The sequence below is a fragment of the Blennius ocellaris genome, assembly GCF_963422515.1.
Source record: "Blennius ocellaris genome assembly, chromosome: 1".
Taxonomy (NCBI): domain Eukaryota; kingdom Metazoa; phylum Chordata; class Actinopteri; order Blenniiformes; family Blenniidae; genus Blennius; species Blennius ocellaris.
The window spans coordinates 30,868,755-30,883,637 of NC_137650.1; the positions used below are offsets into that span (position 1 = coordinate 30,868,755).

At 38.6% G+C, this 14,883-nt stretch overlaps 2 protein-coding genes across 4 annotated transcripts; one reads left to right on the forward strand and one right to left on the reverse strand.

Moving 5' to 3' along the window:
• Nucleotides 1-676: 676 nt before the first annotated feature.
• Nucleotides 677-3,405, forward strand: myod1 (myogenic differentiation 1). Its single transcript, XM_080495172.1, has 3 exons — nt 677-1,424; nt 1,627-1,699; nt 2,713-3,405. The coding sequence occupies exons 1-3, from the start codon at nt 885-887 to the stop codon at nt 2,904-2,906; spliced, it is 807 nt and encodes a 268-aa protein (XP_080351298.1). The 5' UTR covers nt 677-884; the 3' UTR covers nt 2,907-3,405.
• A 659-nt stretch (nt 3,406-4,064) lies between these two features.
• On the reverse strand, nt 4,065-14,697 carry LOC308129278 (troponin T, fast skeletal muscle isoforms-like). Of its 3 annotated transcripts, XM_080495142.1 has the most exons (12): nt 12,996-14,697; nt 10,298-10,315; nt 10,015-10,035; nt 8,725-8,743; nt 8,592-8,637; nt 7,974-8,090; nt 7,338-7,415; nt 6,359-6,472; nt 6,145-6,254; nt 5,314-5,404; nt 5,056-5,096; nt 4,065-4,335 (listed from the first exon to the last, which is right to left on the reverse strand). In XM_080495142.1, the coding sequence occupies exons 1-12, from the start codon at nt 13,195-13,197 to the stop codon at nt 4,296-4,298; spliced, it is 897 nt and encodes a 298-aa protein (XP_080351268.1). In that variant the 5' UTR covers nt 13,198-14,697; the 3' UTR covers nt 4,065-4,295. The 3 variants fall into 3 exon arrangements, with proteins under 3 accessions (XP_080351268.1, XP_080351269.1, XP_080351270.1); XM_080495143.1 differs by lacking the exon at nt 10,015-10,035 and having other exon boundaries at nt 12,996-14,695; XM_080495144.1 differs by lacking the exons at nt 10,015-10,035; nt 10,298-10,315.
• Nucleotides 14,698-14,883: the final 186 nt, after the last annotated feature.

Below are 14,883 nucleotides of genomic sequence, written 5' to 3' on the forward strand. Positions count from 1 at the left end.
AATAGTCAAGAGAAATTCACATTGTGTTCATGGGCTTTAAACAATAAAATGTGTATTTTCTGCAGAATAAAAGCTATCAATTAAACAAATGATTCAAAGAGGGTAGAAGTCTTTTTAATTCAGATTAATTTTTGATTTGTTGTATCTTAGGATTTTTTTTAAATAGCATAATCTTTTTGTCTTTCAATTTTTTTCTTAATCTTGTGTTTTGGAATAGACATTGTTTATTTAAAGCACAAAAGTCAAAAGTGCATTCTTGTTATTATTGTATGTAAACAGAAGATGGAGTACTATAGAGTTTCAAATAAAAGTCACTGTCTTAAACAAGCTTTGGTTGCATAATAATCAACCTTAAAGGCATAAAAGAAGCCTTTTTTGTTGACATAATTTAATAGCTTGATAAAACAAACAAACAAACTGAGTATTGTTATTGGTTCATGTACGTTTTCTTAAACGACACGTGGCAGGATGACTCTGGTGGAAAAAGCAGATGACAGCAGACTGATTTGTGAGATTGACTTCATTACCCTCCTATCGCTTCCTTTTTGTGACCCGTGTTACTCACACACTTAAACACACACCCCAACAGACCATTGGCCACTTAAAACCCCACCCAGTCTCCTCACCCATGTCTTTATAAAGACACACCAAGTCAAGGGAGCTGAACTTACACAGGCTGGCCCTTTAACCACAACAGCTCCACTTTGGACAGTTTAATTTAAATCAGTCATGTCAGCTCACTTCAGTGAGACACTTTTCAGAGGGACTTTTCTGTTTTCTCTTTAGGTCAAGTCCTGGACTTTTTAATTTTTTAATTTTTTAATATTTCTTACATCTTCTGTATTCAGAGGGACTTCTGAGGAGAAGTTCTCCTGCAGAAGCTGATGGATCTCTCAGACTTTCCCTTCCCTCTCTCCTCTGCCGATGACCTCTATGACCCCTGCTTTAGCACCGGCGACCTCAACTTTTTCGATGACCTGGACGCGCGGCTTGTGCACACGGGCCTGCTGAAGTCCGAGGAGCATCTCCACCAGCACGCGGCCACCACCTCGGAGGAGGAGGAGGACCAGCATGTGCGGGCCCCGGGGGGTCTCCACCAGGCTGGACACTGCTTGCTGTGGGCCTGCAAGGCCTGCAAGAGGAAGACGACACACGCCGACCGCAGGAAAGCGGCCACCATGCGCGAGCGCCGGCGCCTCAGCAAAGTCAACGACGCGTTCGAGACTCTGAAGCGGTGCACCGCCTCCAACCCCAACCAGCGGCTGCCCAAGGTGGAGATCCTGCGCAACGCCATCAGCTACATCGAGTCGCTGCAGTCGCTGCTGAGGGTCGGACGGGACGACGGCTTCTACCCGCCGCTGGACGCGCACTACAGCGCCGACTCGGAGGCCTCCAGCCCCCGCTCCAGCTGCTCCGACAGCGCCGTCAGTTCACTTTCTCTCTCTAGTAACTCTCACTTACAATTTCTGATGATGCAATTTACAAAGTGCATGTCTGGTTTATACAAATTGTATTAATTTAATTTAATACAAATCAGCATTGAAAACGAAACAGTTTGTGTATTATGCACACACGCCATTGTCAAAATTGGATTTTTGTTCATTGTCATTCCATTTGTCTTTCCAGATGGACTTTATCTCTCCTGGTTCTTCTACAAGTGAAAACAGTGATGGATCATACTGTGGTCAGTCAGCAGGAGGTGAGCCTCTTTTATCATGATGTGTTTAGATTCACCCTGGACACATTTGATCACGTGGTCATCCATAAATATGAAATATTCTGCTATTTTCTTCACAGTGAATCATCATCACGTAATTATTAGAAAGAGCCAATTAAAAAGACTGTCCACTTCATTAAGAACAATCTGATAAGAGCTTTGCTTTGACTTATGGTGCTTATATGGTAAAGACTGATTTGTATCAGATTGAACAAGATCTTAAAAAAATCTATAATTTTTATTAAATGTTCTGCCCAAGTTTCACCCACATCAACAGTTACACCTCTACTTTTGTCTTTACGAGAGCAAACATTTAAATGGGCTATTGGTTAAACATGCAATAATGTTGAGAAATGTGTTTGTGATGTGACTTGTGACAGATAAACAGAAACCCCTTGACTCTGGCGTGTTGCCACCAGTTATGACTTGAAGCTGAAATGATGAAGTGAATTAACTTCACAAATAAGATGGTCTCCATCTGATTGGTCACAAATATTAACATGCATTCACGGTTCAGTCTGTCTGTCCATCCATCCATCCATCCATCCATCCATCCATCCATCCATCCATGCCCTCCTTCCTTATTCCAAATAATATGTGAGGTAATATTTATTTAATATGATTTCCCACTGATTTGATTAAGCTTCTAAGTTGTATTCAGGGCCACATAAGTAAAAGAAAAAAGTTAAATTACTGACACAATCGATCAATATTGGAGAAGAAAATAAGCAGGCCACAGGGGCTTCCAGAATATTAAGAAAAGATGACAAAAAAGAACAATTCAGTGATAAATAAGAAAAGCTACAAAAACCTTCACAAAGTGGTTCAAATCAAGTTGAAATGTTGAATCTAAAACCAAAATGTTATTTCAATAAAATCGCCCTTCTTGTATTCCATGACATTAACAGACACGACCGTCTGTTTATTGCAAAATATGTCCAAACAAAAACAACATATTCAGCAGAAAAGGAACCATCTTTGTTTCTCCTCCTCAGATTGCCGCAGCAGTAAAACGTCGCTCATTTCCAGTTTGGACTGTCTGTCCAGCATCGTTGAGCGTATCAGCACAGAGCCAGCGGCGCCCCCTGCAGGAGACAGTGTGGTCCCCCAGGGCCCTGAATGTCTTCACAGCGGCCCTGCAGTCACCAGTCCACCTGCCCAACCAAACAGTGTCTCCGAGCCTCTCTGAGCCCGACGCAGCCGAGGACTCTTCTTCTCCAAACTTATTCTCCTCCATTTACCAGGAGGCCTGATGACAAGAACACTAAGATTCCTGCTTTCTACAGAGACTTACAGAAATAAGGACTTGTAGTTTCAATGTTTTATAGAATTTCTCTTATTTCTTGTGATTGTAGACTTTTTTTTTCTTGAAGTTTTGTGTCCAGTTTTTTTTTTTTTTTTTTTCTCTGGATGAACTTAAGGCTGCTGTGTTTGTTGAATCCCTGCAGTTTTAGAAAAAGGACCTTTACCATTTTTACTTCTGCTGATGAAAACTGAGGACCATTTGGTGCATTTCTATCCAATTAGGAGCTGACAACTCATATGATACCTTACAACACATTCAAAGGGATGCTGAGTCGAGTGTTTAAAATGTTTCTACATTATTTATGAGTTAACGAATATTAATAAACAAATATTTATATTATGACAGACTTGCTTACACGTGATTCTGCCATGATTTCTCCCTGTCTGGTGTTTGATAAATATTCTTTTATCTTGCAAACTGTTTGGGGGTTTTGAGAAGGATTGTGGGCATAATACCAATTTTGACTTAACACAGAGGAACTTACTGTAAACCAGTCCAATATTATTTATACGACACTTTGAGAATAACAGAGTTCACCAAAATGCTTTTCCTCTGGTCCCGGTCCACACTGATAACACACTTACATCAGATATGATTCAATTTCAACTCTGTTCTGGAATTAACTCCTTGAGACAATGGTTTGGATGAGTTATAAACAGTTTTAGACGAGTTACTTACCTGTTTTGATATTTTTTTAATATGAGTTACTACTGCTTTAGATAATTATGAACTGGTTTACACTCATGATAAACTGGTTTAAATGAGTCGTAGTAATGTTTGGATTAATAAGAGGCTTATTTGAATCAGTTATTACTGCTTTAGATAAACTGGTTTAGATGAATTATATTTACTTTAGATGACTTACAGACTGTAAATTTGCTCCACAGAAAATATTATAGATAACTGGTTCAGATCATGGTTATGTTTTATATTGGTTATAAAATAGCACAGCATAACATTGTTATTATATTGTATATTTTAATCTGATTAACTGGCCTGTAAAGTGAATCCATACATACAAATATGGATGAGCAATGGAACTGATATTATAATTTCTGCACTTTATTGATTGAACGTCACATCTTTACACAAACACATTTATTTCTTTATTGGGTGCAAATTCATTCTTGAAAATGAGTTCACTCGCAGGTGCTAAGACATCCAGCTGTTGGTGGTGCTGCAGACCCCCACCCCACAGGGTGACTCTGGGGGGTCCCAGCCGGTGGATCGTGCCTCCAGCTGCCCCGGGCTGACCGGCTTCCCAGGAGGCGCTCACTTTCTGCGGCGGCGTGTGGCGGCTCCCTTCTTGCTACTGCAAGGCGCAAAACGCACAAAACAAGAGTCAGAGCTGCGCAGTGTGCGTGAACGTATGATTCACTGACGACGTCTGTCCCTCTAAGTATAACTTTTAGATATAATTGTCTACAGAAAAGTGCACAAACTTACAACATAAATGTAATTTAAAGTCCTGGTGAACTATAAAACATAGCAGCTTTTGGTTTAACGTTGGACTTTCCAATGTGTTTCACATTAACTGTTGCACCTGTTACACTTGTTTTTAACAAACAATGTTTTTATTATACAGTAGTTTATTTAATTTTATATTGTAATCGTTACAGTGTATTTATAACATTGATTTCAATTTCAAAATTTTTATGAAAATATATGTGTGAAAAACAATTATTTCATACCCTCTAATCAAAAATACTTATATACAGTACATGTGTCAAACTTTGAATGTCAGCAAGGCTGAGTGTTGTTTGGGTCTGTAGGGCCTTCGAGTGTAGTTTTTGTCAATTTTTTAACCAAATAAAATCCATCTCATTAAAGATTTTAAAAGATTTAAAAGAAATAAATCTCAGCTGATGGCTAAATTATCAATTGATTTTACCTGCAGCATCTCTATCAGTGTATTTAGAGTCAATAAATGTATGTCCACATGATTAACAAATGACTGGTCAGTTATTCATAGTGAAGACGTGTGGTTATTTGAACACATAAAAAAAACCCAATCATTCTTCTCATCACTTACTGTTTCTGCAGCTCTTCAATGCGGTTTCTGAGAGACACGACCTGTGAGACAAAGCATTGACTGAGTTTTTATTTTCAAGGTGAAACACTATTTTTTTTTTCCCACCTGAAAATGATTGAGCATTCTTCATCTTGTTTTAATTAGAATGATAATGTCACCCAGGTTATTCTTTGATGCATTGTCTTCATTATATCTGAATTAATCAATAATAATTCATATCCTGCATGCAGCAGAGATACACAACACGTCCTCACTGACCTCATATCTCTGTCTCTTGAGCTTCTCACAGTCGTCGTACTTTATCTCCTCCAGGGTACGTAGCACCTCCAACATCTCTTTGGCCTTTTCCCTAAAAGAATACACAAACCAGAAGCAAATAAGTTTGATAAAATAATTTGCATATAAAGTAATCATTCATTCTCAAAGTGAGTTAATTATCCAGCAGGATTAAATTGTGTGTGTTGTAATGAATCAATGGTGAGCAGAACTGGTTTTCTCCCTGTTGAAAAAAAATCTTGTTTGTTTTACTTGTAATCAAGCAATGTCAACACGCATTTCAGATTCCAGCCTAGACCGCTAATCCAGGAATTTAGTGATTTAATTTTCTACCTTGTAGCAACCAATATTGTGTAATAATTTTGTCCATTTCAAATGTTAACCCAATACCTAGTAACTTGTCATTGTTGTTCAGTGATGACTTTACATCGACTATACCTATTTTTGATCAACAAACTGCAAAAAAATAGAACTTTATTTCCACAACATTTAGCTATTTTAATGTATTATTACATCATTAGCTGTGCTTATGCCATTTTCAAAAGATTCTCAAAAGCAACTTCTTAAAAGCAACGTAACCAGTCAACTGATTAGGCAAATGGATTTTGGAATGATATTGGCTCCACACTACAATTACGAACTTTATCACATTTATAATGACACGTGTTACTACATTATTATCCATAATTACATTATTGGTTTCTCCAACCCTCTCAGTCATGTTAAATTGTGACTCTGGGGTTTGTAAGCTCCATTTGCATGCAAACCGATGTTGAGTGTGTTTCGTGGCTCTTAGCCTCCTCTGGGTCATACCTCAGTTTGTCCTCACTGAGGGCTTCGATGTTCAGTGGTTTGCATCTCTCAGAAAGGACCTTCTTCTTCTTTTCTCTCTCGGTCTGCTTCTTGCCCCTCTTCTGGTCGATCTGCAAAAGTCACAGCAGGAGATGAAACCCCCAAAGTTGTCACCCACATTTGTACAGTTTGCCAGATGTAAAAATCACCACAGGGGAGGAAAGAAGAGAGATACCCTCTGCAGGTGGCTGGTGTAGCCCGATCCCATGCTGGACAGCGCGTTCTTTTTCTTGGCTTCATCGTCAGCCTTCCTCTGAGCATCAGCTTCCTCTTTTCTGATCCTCTCAGCCTGTAAATCAAAGGTTTACATGACATCAGTTAACAGCATGTTCACATTTGATTAAACCATGGGGCTAAAATCAAAAAGGAGAAACTGATTACACCACTCCTCAGACATACTGTGTCACTGGACAAATCTACACAATTGAAATGAAAATATACGATAATAACTAATTCCAATGTTTGTTCTAATATCATTATACATTTGATGCTCTAATATAACATTTGCGCCTCCATGTGGAGCAGCTTCTCATTGCTGAGTGCCCAAAGTAAACCAGAGGCACCAGAAGAGGTCAGTGTGACGCTGCGGGATTTTAAAAAGCTTCGACATAGCGTCCACATATAGCCAGACTTTCTAAAGCAAATTCATACTGCAATAATATCTCTGGGTTGAGACCAAGCTTGGGGGCCTTTCTTGCAGTTTGCATGTTCTTCCTGTGCATGTCCATGTTTTCTTCAAGCACTCCACAGACAACAAAACCCCAAAACATTTCAAGTTGACCTTTAGGCTGTAGGATTGATCTATATTTGGGTTTTCCATACTAAGTTGAATAAAATTGTTTAGAAGATGGATAATCTCTCTCCACATATCAAACATATAGATAAGCCTGTGTAGTTTGCAGTGAAGGCCAGTGAGTGTGTAGCCTTCGTATAATGTGTTTTTTTTTATTTAGATGCCACATCTATCAACTGAAACTGCAAATAAACTGCTCAGCTACTTCCTCTTAAAGCTTAATTTTTTTTGTTGGGAAATGCCGACTCCTTCATTCAGATATTTTATGAATCAAAGCAGTGGGTGAACACGAGTCTAGTGGAAAGTTAAAGACTGGAGCTGTGAAATAAAAGTTGGATTATATCAGAGACGAGATGCATACCTCCCTCCTGGCCTGTCGCTCCTTATCCTGCTCGGATCGGATCCTCTGCTGCTCAGCTCGCTCGGCACGGCGCTTCTCCTGAAGACACCAAGCAAAACACAAGGCTGAAATCCTTCTCACACAAACACGCCGGCAGATATCACATGCATGGGGGTTTGTTAGAGGTTTTTTTTGTTTTGTCATTTTAAAGGTTTTTTTTTTTCTTTTTCATGTTGAGTAATTTTGTCATACAGAACTCAAGTGCATTTTCATTGAATTAACTGGCAGATTATCAAAGACTAGCATGGTTATATACGGTCATATATATAGTTTTATTTTGTATGTTGTCGTTACCCATGATCCAGTCCCCTGAGCTGGAACTCTACTGTATATGGCACCTGGACCAAAATGAGTCTTTTTGTTTTAAAACAGAGAACATTTAAAATGGATACTATTTATAGGTTATGATTACTTTTTACAACTCTGGCTCCACTGAGACCAAACTGGACCATCTGTGACCTCTGAACTATAATGGAAATGATACTAATCCACTGAAGAGTGTGTTCTGAGGAATCATATGCTCTGGTGACGGTGAAAAAGCAAAAGAGAAAAATATTAATATTAATATTTATTTTACTAATTTCATTCCAAACTCACAATTCTTTCTTTGAGGGCGATGAGCTCCTCTTCCTCCTGCTTCCTGCTCTCAAAGTGAGCGTCGATCAGCGACTGCAGCTCATACAGATCTTTGTTTTGACGTTTCTTCTGGATGTCCTGTGAGAATGAAAACAAACAATAAACAAAAACCCCTAAAAAAAACACTCAGGTATTCTCAAAGGGTCATTCAGGCAAAATAAAGTATGATCCTTTACCCAGTGACTGGTAAACAAAAATAATTTAATCTTTTAAATTTTGTTTCATTGAACATTTCAGCAGCATTTGAGTTTGAGTTTTCTCTCCGCCACCTGAATTTAATAAAAATCTTATGACTGTAAAAATTACAATATTGACGAAAAGACCTTGAGCTGAAGTGACATAAAAGAAAACTTGTGATGATATTCCACACATTATTTGTTTGTATTTTGTTATATATTTTCTATTTAATCTATTTCGATAAAAAATAACTTCATGTAGAAAAGTGACTTGAAATTACATCTAAATTCTAAAATGACATGTCATGTATTTAGATCATTGGATTTTAATGGCGAATATCCACCCACGGGTTCATTTTTAACCTTTTTAATGCAAAATTTAAACTGATGAAAACTCGCTTACATCAAAGTCCACCTTCTCTCCATCAGGGATCTTGGGAGCACTCGGCCTGTTGATGGAAACACACACGTTTTTCAGAAATGCGATCAAGGTGAAAACATCTGCTACAGACAACACTAGAAGTCAATGTACTCACTTATACTTCGGCTTTTCTTCTTTGTAATCGGAACCAGGCAACACCCAGGAGAGGAGAGAGACATTGAACCGTCAGATGTGTAGAAATGGAGAGAGTGCATGCAGCTACTGGTTAATGAGGGAAAGGATCCATGTGGACAAACTGAGTTACATCTGAGGGCTGCAGGTTGTTTCACACCTCAGCTGGACGATTGTAACGTGAGAGTGAGTTTTAATTATAGCAATACTTTCCACCAACAGTGACCGAACGACTGTGCACGAGCCTCCCTTTGAAGTTTTGCTTGTGAAGGTTGCGGACCTCTGGGCCGGTCTGAGCTTACCAGCTCCTCCTGCTTTCCACTTTGCCCTTTATGGGGCGATGAGCATATTTAGTGACTTTATATTTCTTCTTCTTTCTTCCAAACTAACAATAGATGGACAAGAATATTCATGATTAAATCCCCATGGATGCACATAAAATTAGTAGAAGGTTGATGTCAAACCAATGCCGTTCATATATAGGACATTTTTTTATCCTCACAGATAATACTATAAATAGTAGGACAGAGGTCATCAAAAGTGTAGAAGTTGACTTTTTACAGAAATTTCCTGAGAAATGTTTCTAATATTAATTAAATTTAATTACGGTACATTCTGGTTAGTTTAATACTCTCCGACAGAAGTAAGTTTATGAAAAGGGCACTTTAAAGGCTTGAAGCCTTGGAATATCCTTCCTTTGCACTATAATAGAAACATTTCCCTGAGTTACCCTTGACATAATGAGCTAAACTCCCAAACTGTAAAACTAAGCTAAGCAACTGAAGCGGCTTCACTCGGCATTCTCTTAAAGGTGAAGGGTCGTACACAGGAACGAGGCCACTGTCCTACAAGACGTTCACTAATTTACTCGTTAATTTCTTGCGCATTAGTGTGTGAATCAAACCGGTGTAATCAAAAGTGCGAGAAGTGAGTACGTTGCGTTCATAAACATAAAACAACATCAAACTATCCACCATACTGAACATACAGGTGCATCGGGGGACAGAAGGAAGGAGAGTTTGAACTCGTGACTACGGTTAATAGTTTTTTGTGGTAAAGACACATTCAGGATTGGGACGTGTGTGATTAGCTTTCAGTTGCTTTCTGTCATTGTTTTTTTTTCTGTGTGTGTGTGTGTGTGTGTGCGTGTGTGTGTGTATGTGTTTATTTATTTTGTGTGTGGCCCTCTCACTAAAACACAGGAAATAGACAACACAGGGGAGGAAGGCAAAAGCAGGCAAAGCAACAGCGACTCGCGGAAAAGACAAACTACCATCTTGATCGCCATCGTCCACTGGCAGGACACATTCATGCAAAAAAGAGAAGAAGCAGAGATGAGCAGGGGGGCAGGCGGCACCACGATCCAGCATTTATGAATTCCTTCACACTGTTCCTCCTTGTCACCTCGGTCGCCTAAAAGCCAACCGACTAATTCAGCCTTTGCTCTCAGGGGAGATCATCGAAAACAGTTAATAACGTGTCAACGGTGTGAATATAAAGGCTCCCGGACCAGCAGGGAAACAATCAGAAGAACTGAGAAAGTCAGGTCAACGTACCTTCCTCTTCATAGGCGTCTGCATGCAGCAAGCGTCCAAAGCAAGAGCAGAACAGAGATCATTAGTGGCGGCACCGGGCAGCCTCTTCCTGTCCTCTTTACAAAGCACAGCTTAGGAAGCACATTTACCAGATTGGGGTGTTCATATCCAAACTTTAGAGGCAGAAGGAAGCGACTGCACAAGTCTATTGTCATGCACTCACACCGTAGGCAGCTCTCTGTTCATCCAATACGAAAGATTCTGTTTGGAAATGCCTTTTAATTAAAGATTTTTGGCAAACTGAAAGTCATTTTGCTTTTTTCTCTGTTGTTCGGGTTTCATTTAAGCGTTTTTTTTTTGGCCTCTTTCTAAATTGTTTGGTGTCAAAGCAGCAACCCTAAAGCATGAAACCAATAAGACTTTTGCAGTGACTCCCTCTGCAGACAGGATTCATCACATATCACAAATGCATTTGATCAAAACAAAACATTTTCATGGAGGATTTCAGTGGACGAGGACTGTTTTTTGCAACACCCCAATGTAAATGCTTTGGAGCAATTTGCCAATCTCACTCTTAGTCTACACACAGAAAGATAAAAAAAAAAAAACGAAAGAAATGATGCTAAACATGGCAAGAAGAGAGGCGAAGAAATGGCTTTTACATGAGTGAAAGTACCCATCATCCTTTCTACTGGGGCCTTGAAGAGCGACGCACGAGTTTGCCAAAATGCAAACAATGGAAATGGTCATTAACAACAACATGGGATATTAAAATGGACAGAAGGCCACGGATGAAGCAGGGCAAATCAATTCATGTAAGAGGCAGCAGATTTTCTTCTTCTCTCTTCCAACATTGACTCTATATGCACAGCTCATATTCAGAACACACACATGTGACACTGAGTGGCAATGCAGGATAAAGTGCTCTGTGTGCATCGGCTCATGGTGACAGAATGGCGTGATAACCGTGGAGAGTTCGTGAAGCCAAGACCAAATATGTGATGCGGTGAGCGCTACGGTGACACAGAAGGTGGCTTGTTTTTGTCGCAGGCAGTGTGGAGAATGAGTGTGACAAAGTGCAGCTGTTATTCAGAGTGGTGTGTGTGTGTGCAATGATGCCGTGAAGCAATGAGGTATCTCCAAACTTACGATCCGGCTGTTATTACAGTCTAAAAATGTCTTTCACTAGAAGAAAAGAATATAGACGTGACCAAAATCAAAATGTCAGCACCAATTAACTCACTGTAGTCATTAGATCATAGGGAATGTTGTATACATTGTAACCTTAAAATGTCTGTAGAAAAGAAATATATATATTTTTTATTAATACATATACGACTGCAAGTTTCTTTCAATGTGGTCGAAACATCTGCAAAATTGGAAAGATAAAAAAGGCTGACATATCAAATACAGACATTTGTGTTCATATGTGGCCGCAATACTAAACAACACAAGGCTTTCAAGGTAAACCTTCTTGTGTGAAAGTATCATATTAAATCCCATCGGATCACATTGTGAGACGAGAAATCATATTTAATAACTTTGCTTCTGCTTTGTGGATGTACATGTAACATTTGTCATAAAGACTCTTTATGATGTATTTCTGTGTGAATATTATATGTATCTTAAAACGGTTATGGATAAAGTATGGTGTGTGGTGAGAGTCTGTACATTTCTTTTGGTGTTTACTCCTGAAAACTGATTTTGAAAAACTGTATTTATTTATTTATTCTTTTTGTTAAACTGGGCAGCTGGGGACTAAAGTGGAAAAAACAGCTGCATGAATGAACTGCAAAAATATCAAACCCAACAAGTCAACTGAGTGGGTTTTTTTGTGACAAGAAATTGGAATCTCTCAGACAAGTGCGACATTTCTGAGATTTGTTTGCTAGATAAAAAGGGGACTGTATGATTGAAGCAGACAATCTTAAATTGTGATCACTTTGTGGCAGATAGTTGTCACTGGTATCAACAGAAAATGCATTTTGAAACCAGCTTCAGCATGATTACAGTTTCTGCTTGTGAAACCCACATCTTTATTTTGTAGACAGCGAACTGACTCCGCAAAAACATAGTCAGTCATTATAGTGAACCAAAGACTTTCCACAGGCCATTAGTCCTCATTAAACCCACGAGAAACCCTTATTTTGTTTAAAATGAAATCACAAATGTTGAATTGGAAACATATAACGTAAAAAGAACCCGAAAATATATGCATGCTCCCTTGTACAAGAATCATTTTTATTTTATATGGAGTCTTTCTTTTTCCTTGTTTTTTTCTTTAGTAGTAAATGTTTGTTTTGGGATATTAAGCCACAGATCATAGGATGTCACAGTACACTCTCTGCTTGGAGGTTGTCAAAATCATATTTCCACATGTCTGATATTTTATAGAATGGCGAACAGAGCTGAGATTTAGTTCTTTGTGTATATTGTCTATCATTACAAAACTATTCATTCTGATCAGAGACCAGAGAAGAAGTCTGCCGATATTCATAAAGGATGTTTGAGGGGTCCTAAGAAAAAGGTTAAGATTTAGGACCTGTTGTTTTTCCCATGCCTGAAGCACAAACTGAAATCATGCTGAATCTTCCTTTTTAGACTGTTGTGTTGGATATGTTTCTCTGTGTGTCGATGCCTCGACGTTTGGCTGTCTTACAGGGCAGAGTGCTAGATGTCCTGCAGGGGAAGGGTGAACGGAATCGCCCATGCCACGTACCTTCCACCACCTCCTGTGGCTCTGGCTCTGGCTCTGGCTCTGGTTCAGGCTCTACCTCTGGCTCTGCTTCTACCTGGGCCTCCGCCTCAGGGGCTACTTCTACTTCTACTACCTCCTCCTGGGCTAGGGGCACGCAGCATGCACCAAACCGCCGGGGAGAGGAAGAGTGTCGGAGAAGGCCGTTAATGAAGACCACAGACATGACAGAGCCATTAGAAACCAAATAGTGAGAGATTACTTTAGTGACAAGTACGATGGATGGATGAGCGCTGCTGGAGAACAGAGAGAGAGAAACAGATGATGATGAGACAGAGTCAGTTGACCTTTCACACAGAAGACATATTGAACCTTTGAAGCCAAAAACTACCTGAAGGATGAACAGTCATTTCACAAATTAATGAAAAACTTACTTTAATCAACATTACTTCTTTTGCACTGTATCGAGAATCAGGGCTTTTAAAGCTGGCAGATTAATTTGATTTCAATCGAGACAGACTAGCTGTTCCCTTTATCAACACTGAGCTAAAGACGCTCACATGTTAGTTCTTAATTTATATTTATCTTTCAGCATATCTTGAAATCAATTCTGCAAATGTATAAATAATTACATTGAAAGAGGTTGTTTTCAGGCATACAAATGCCCCTGAGGTACTTCTTAGGCAATGAATCCAGTACAGGATCTTAAATTTTCATAAACTGGCATCCATTGCTAACATCAAGCTCAATGTTGCATAATGTTACATTTTACTGTCTTTTTCTGGGTTATATTCAATGAGTTACTACAAGTTATCTTTAAAAATCTACAAATATAAACAAAAGTCACTCATTTCATATCTCTGCAATTTTAAAATCACAAATGTGAATAACATAAATTAAAATATAGTTTACCCTCGGAGTGACCGAATATGTTCCCAAAAAGAAAGGTAGCATATCCCTAAAACAGCTCTATGAAAAATTAAATGTGAGATTTAATACACTCACTTCTTTTAAATCAAGCTTTAAAACACTCAGGACTTCCACTATATCAACAGACTTTTACCTATTTTATTACTTATATCTCTGTAAGTTTTAGACTGTTTCTTTCAGGGACTTTTTGTCATCTTTTGTTCATCATATGTCCGTTGTGTGAATCAGGTCAGCGACCGAGATTTACAGATGACCATGTGAACTTGTCACGTGCAAAGAAAAGAAATGCAAATGGCCTCGAGGCTCCGTCGCATTTTATTCTTCAGCATGTGATCCAAACATCACTCAATCAGAGAGAAGTCACCTTTAAGTTGGAAGTGTTTGACTGACAGCTGGATGTTAGTTGCAAAAATAAAAAAGTTGCTATGGCTAGTATGTTCGCCTCCAGGTTAGGATATTCATTTCTTTACGCATACAAATAAAGAACCAGCCAAAAATAACGCATCAAAATTTTTTTTTTTTTTAAAGCTACACGATAGCCTTATGTAGTATTTATCTATTAAACACTGACCCAAATGTGAGATTACAATTCACTTTTAGCATTTTTATAGAAATCCACTAAAAGTTTAATTCTTTACTTTGTGTGAATAAAGCATGGAATTATTTTAATTCTGTTTTTAAAAAAAGCAGGTGCCACTGTCAAACACTTCAAATCAAGGGTGAAACAAGGCATCTGAAAATTAGTACAATGGAGAAAGTGATCTGAAATGTCGATTGGTTTCGTTTGTCTTTACCTTCCTCTTCTTCAATCATGGCAGCGATATGATGGAAAAAGAGAAATAAAAACATGACGTCAGTTCAATTTCTGAGTCAAATGCCAATAAAGATGAATCGCAAGTTAAAATGACAAGATGCAACTAGGAAGAAACAAATAGATAACATATGATAATTACATTTATTATCTGAACACAATTTATGAATA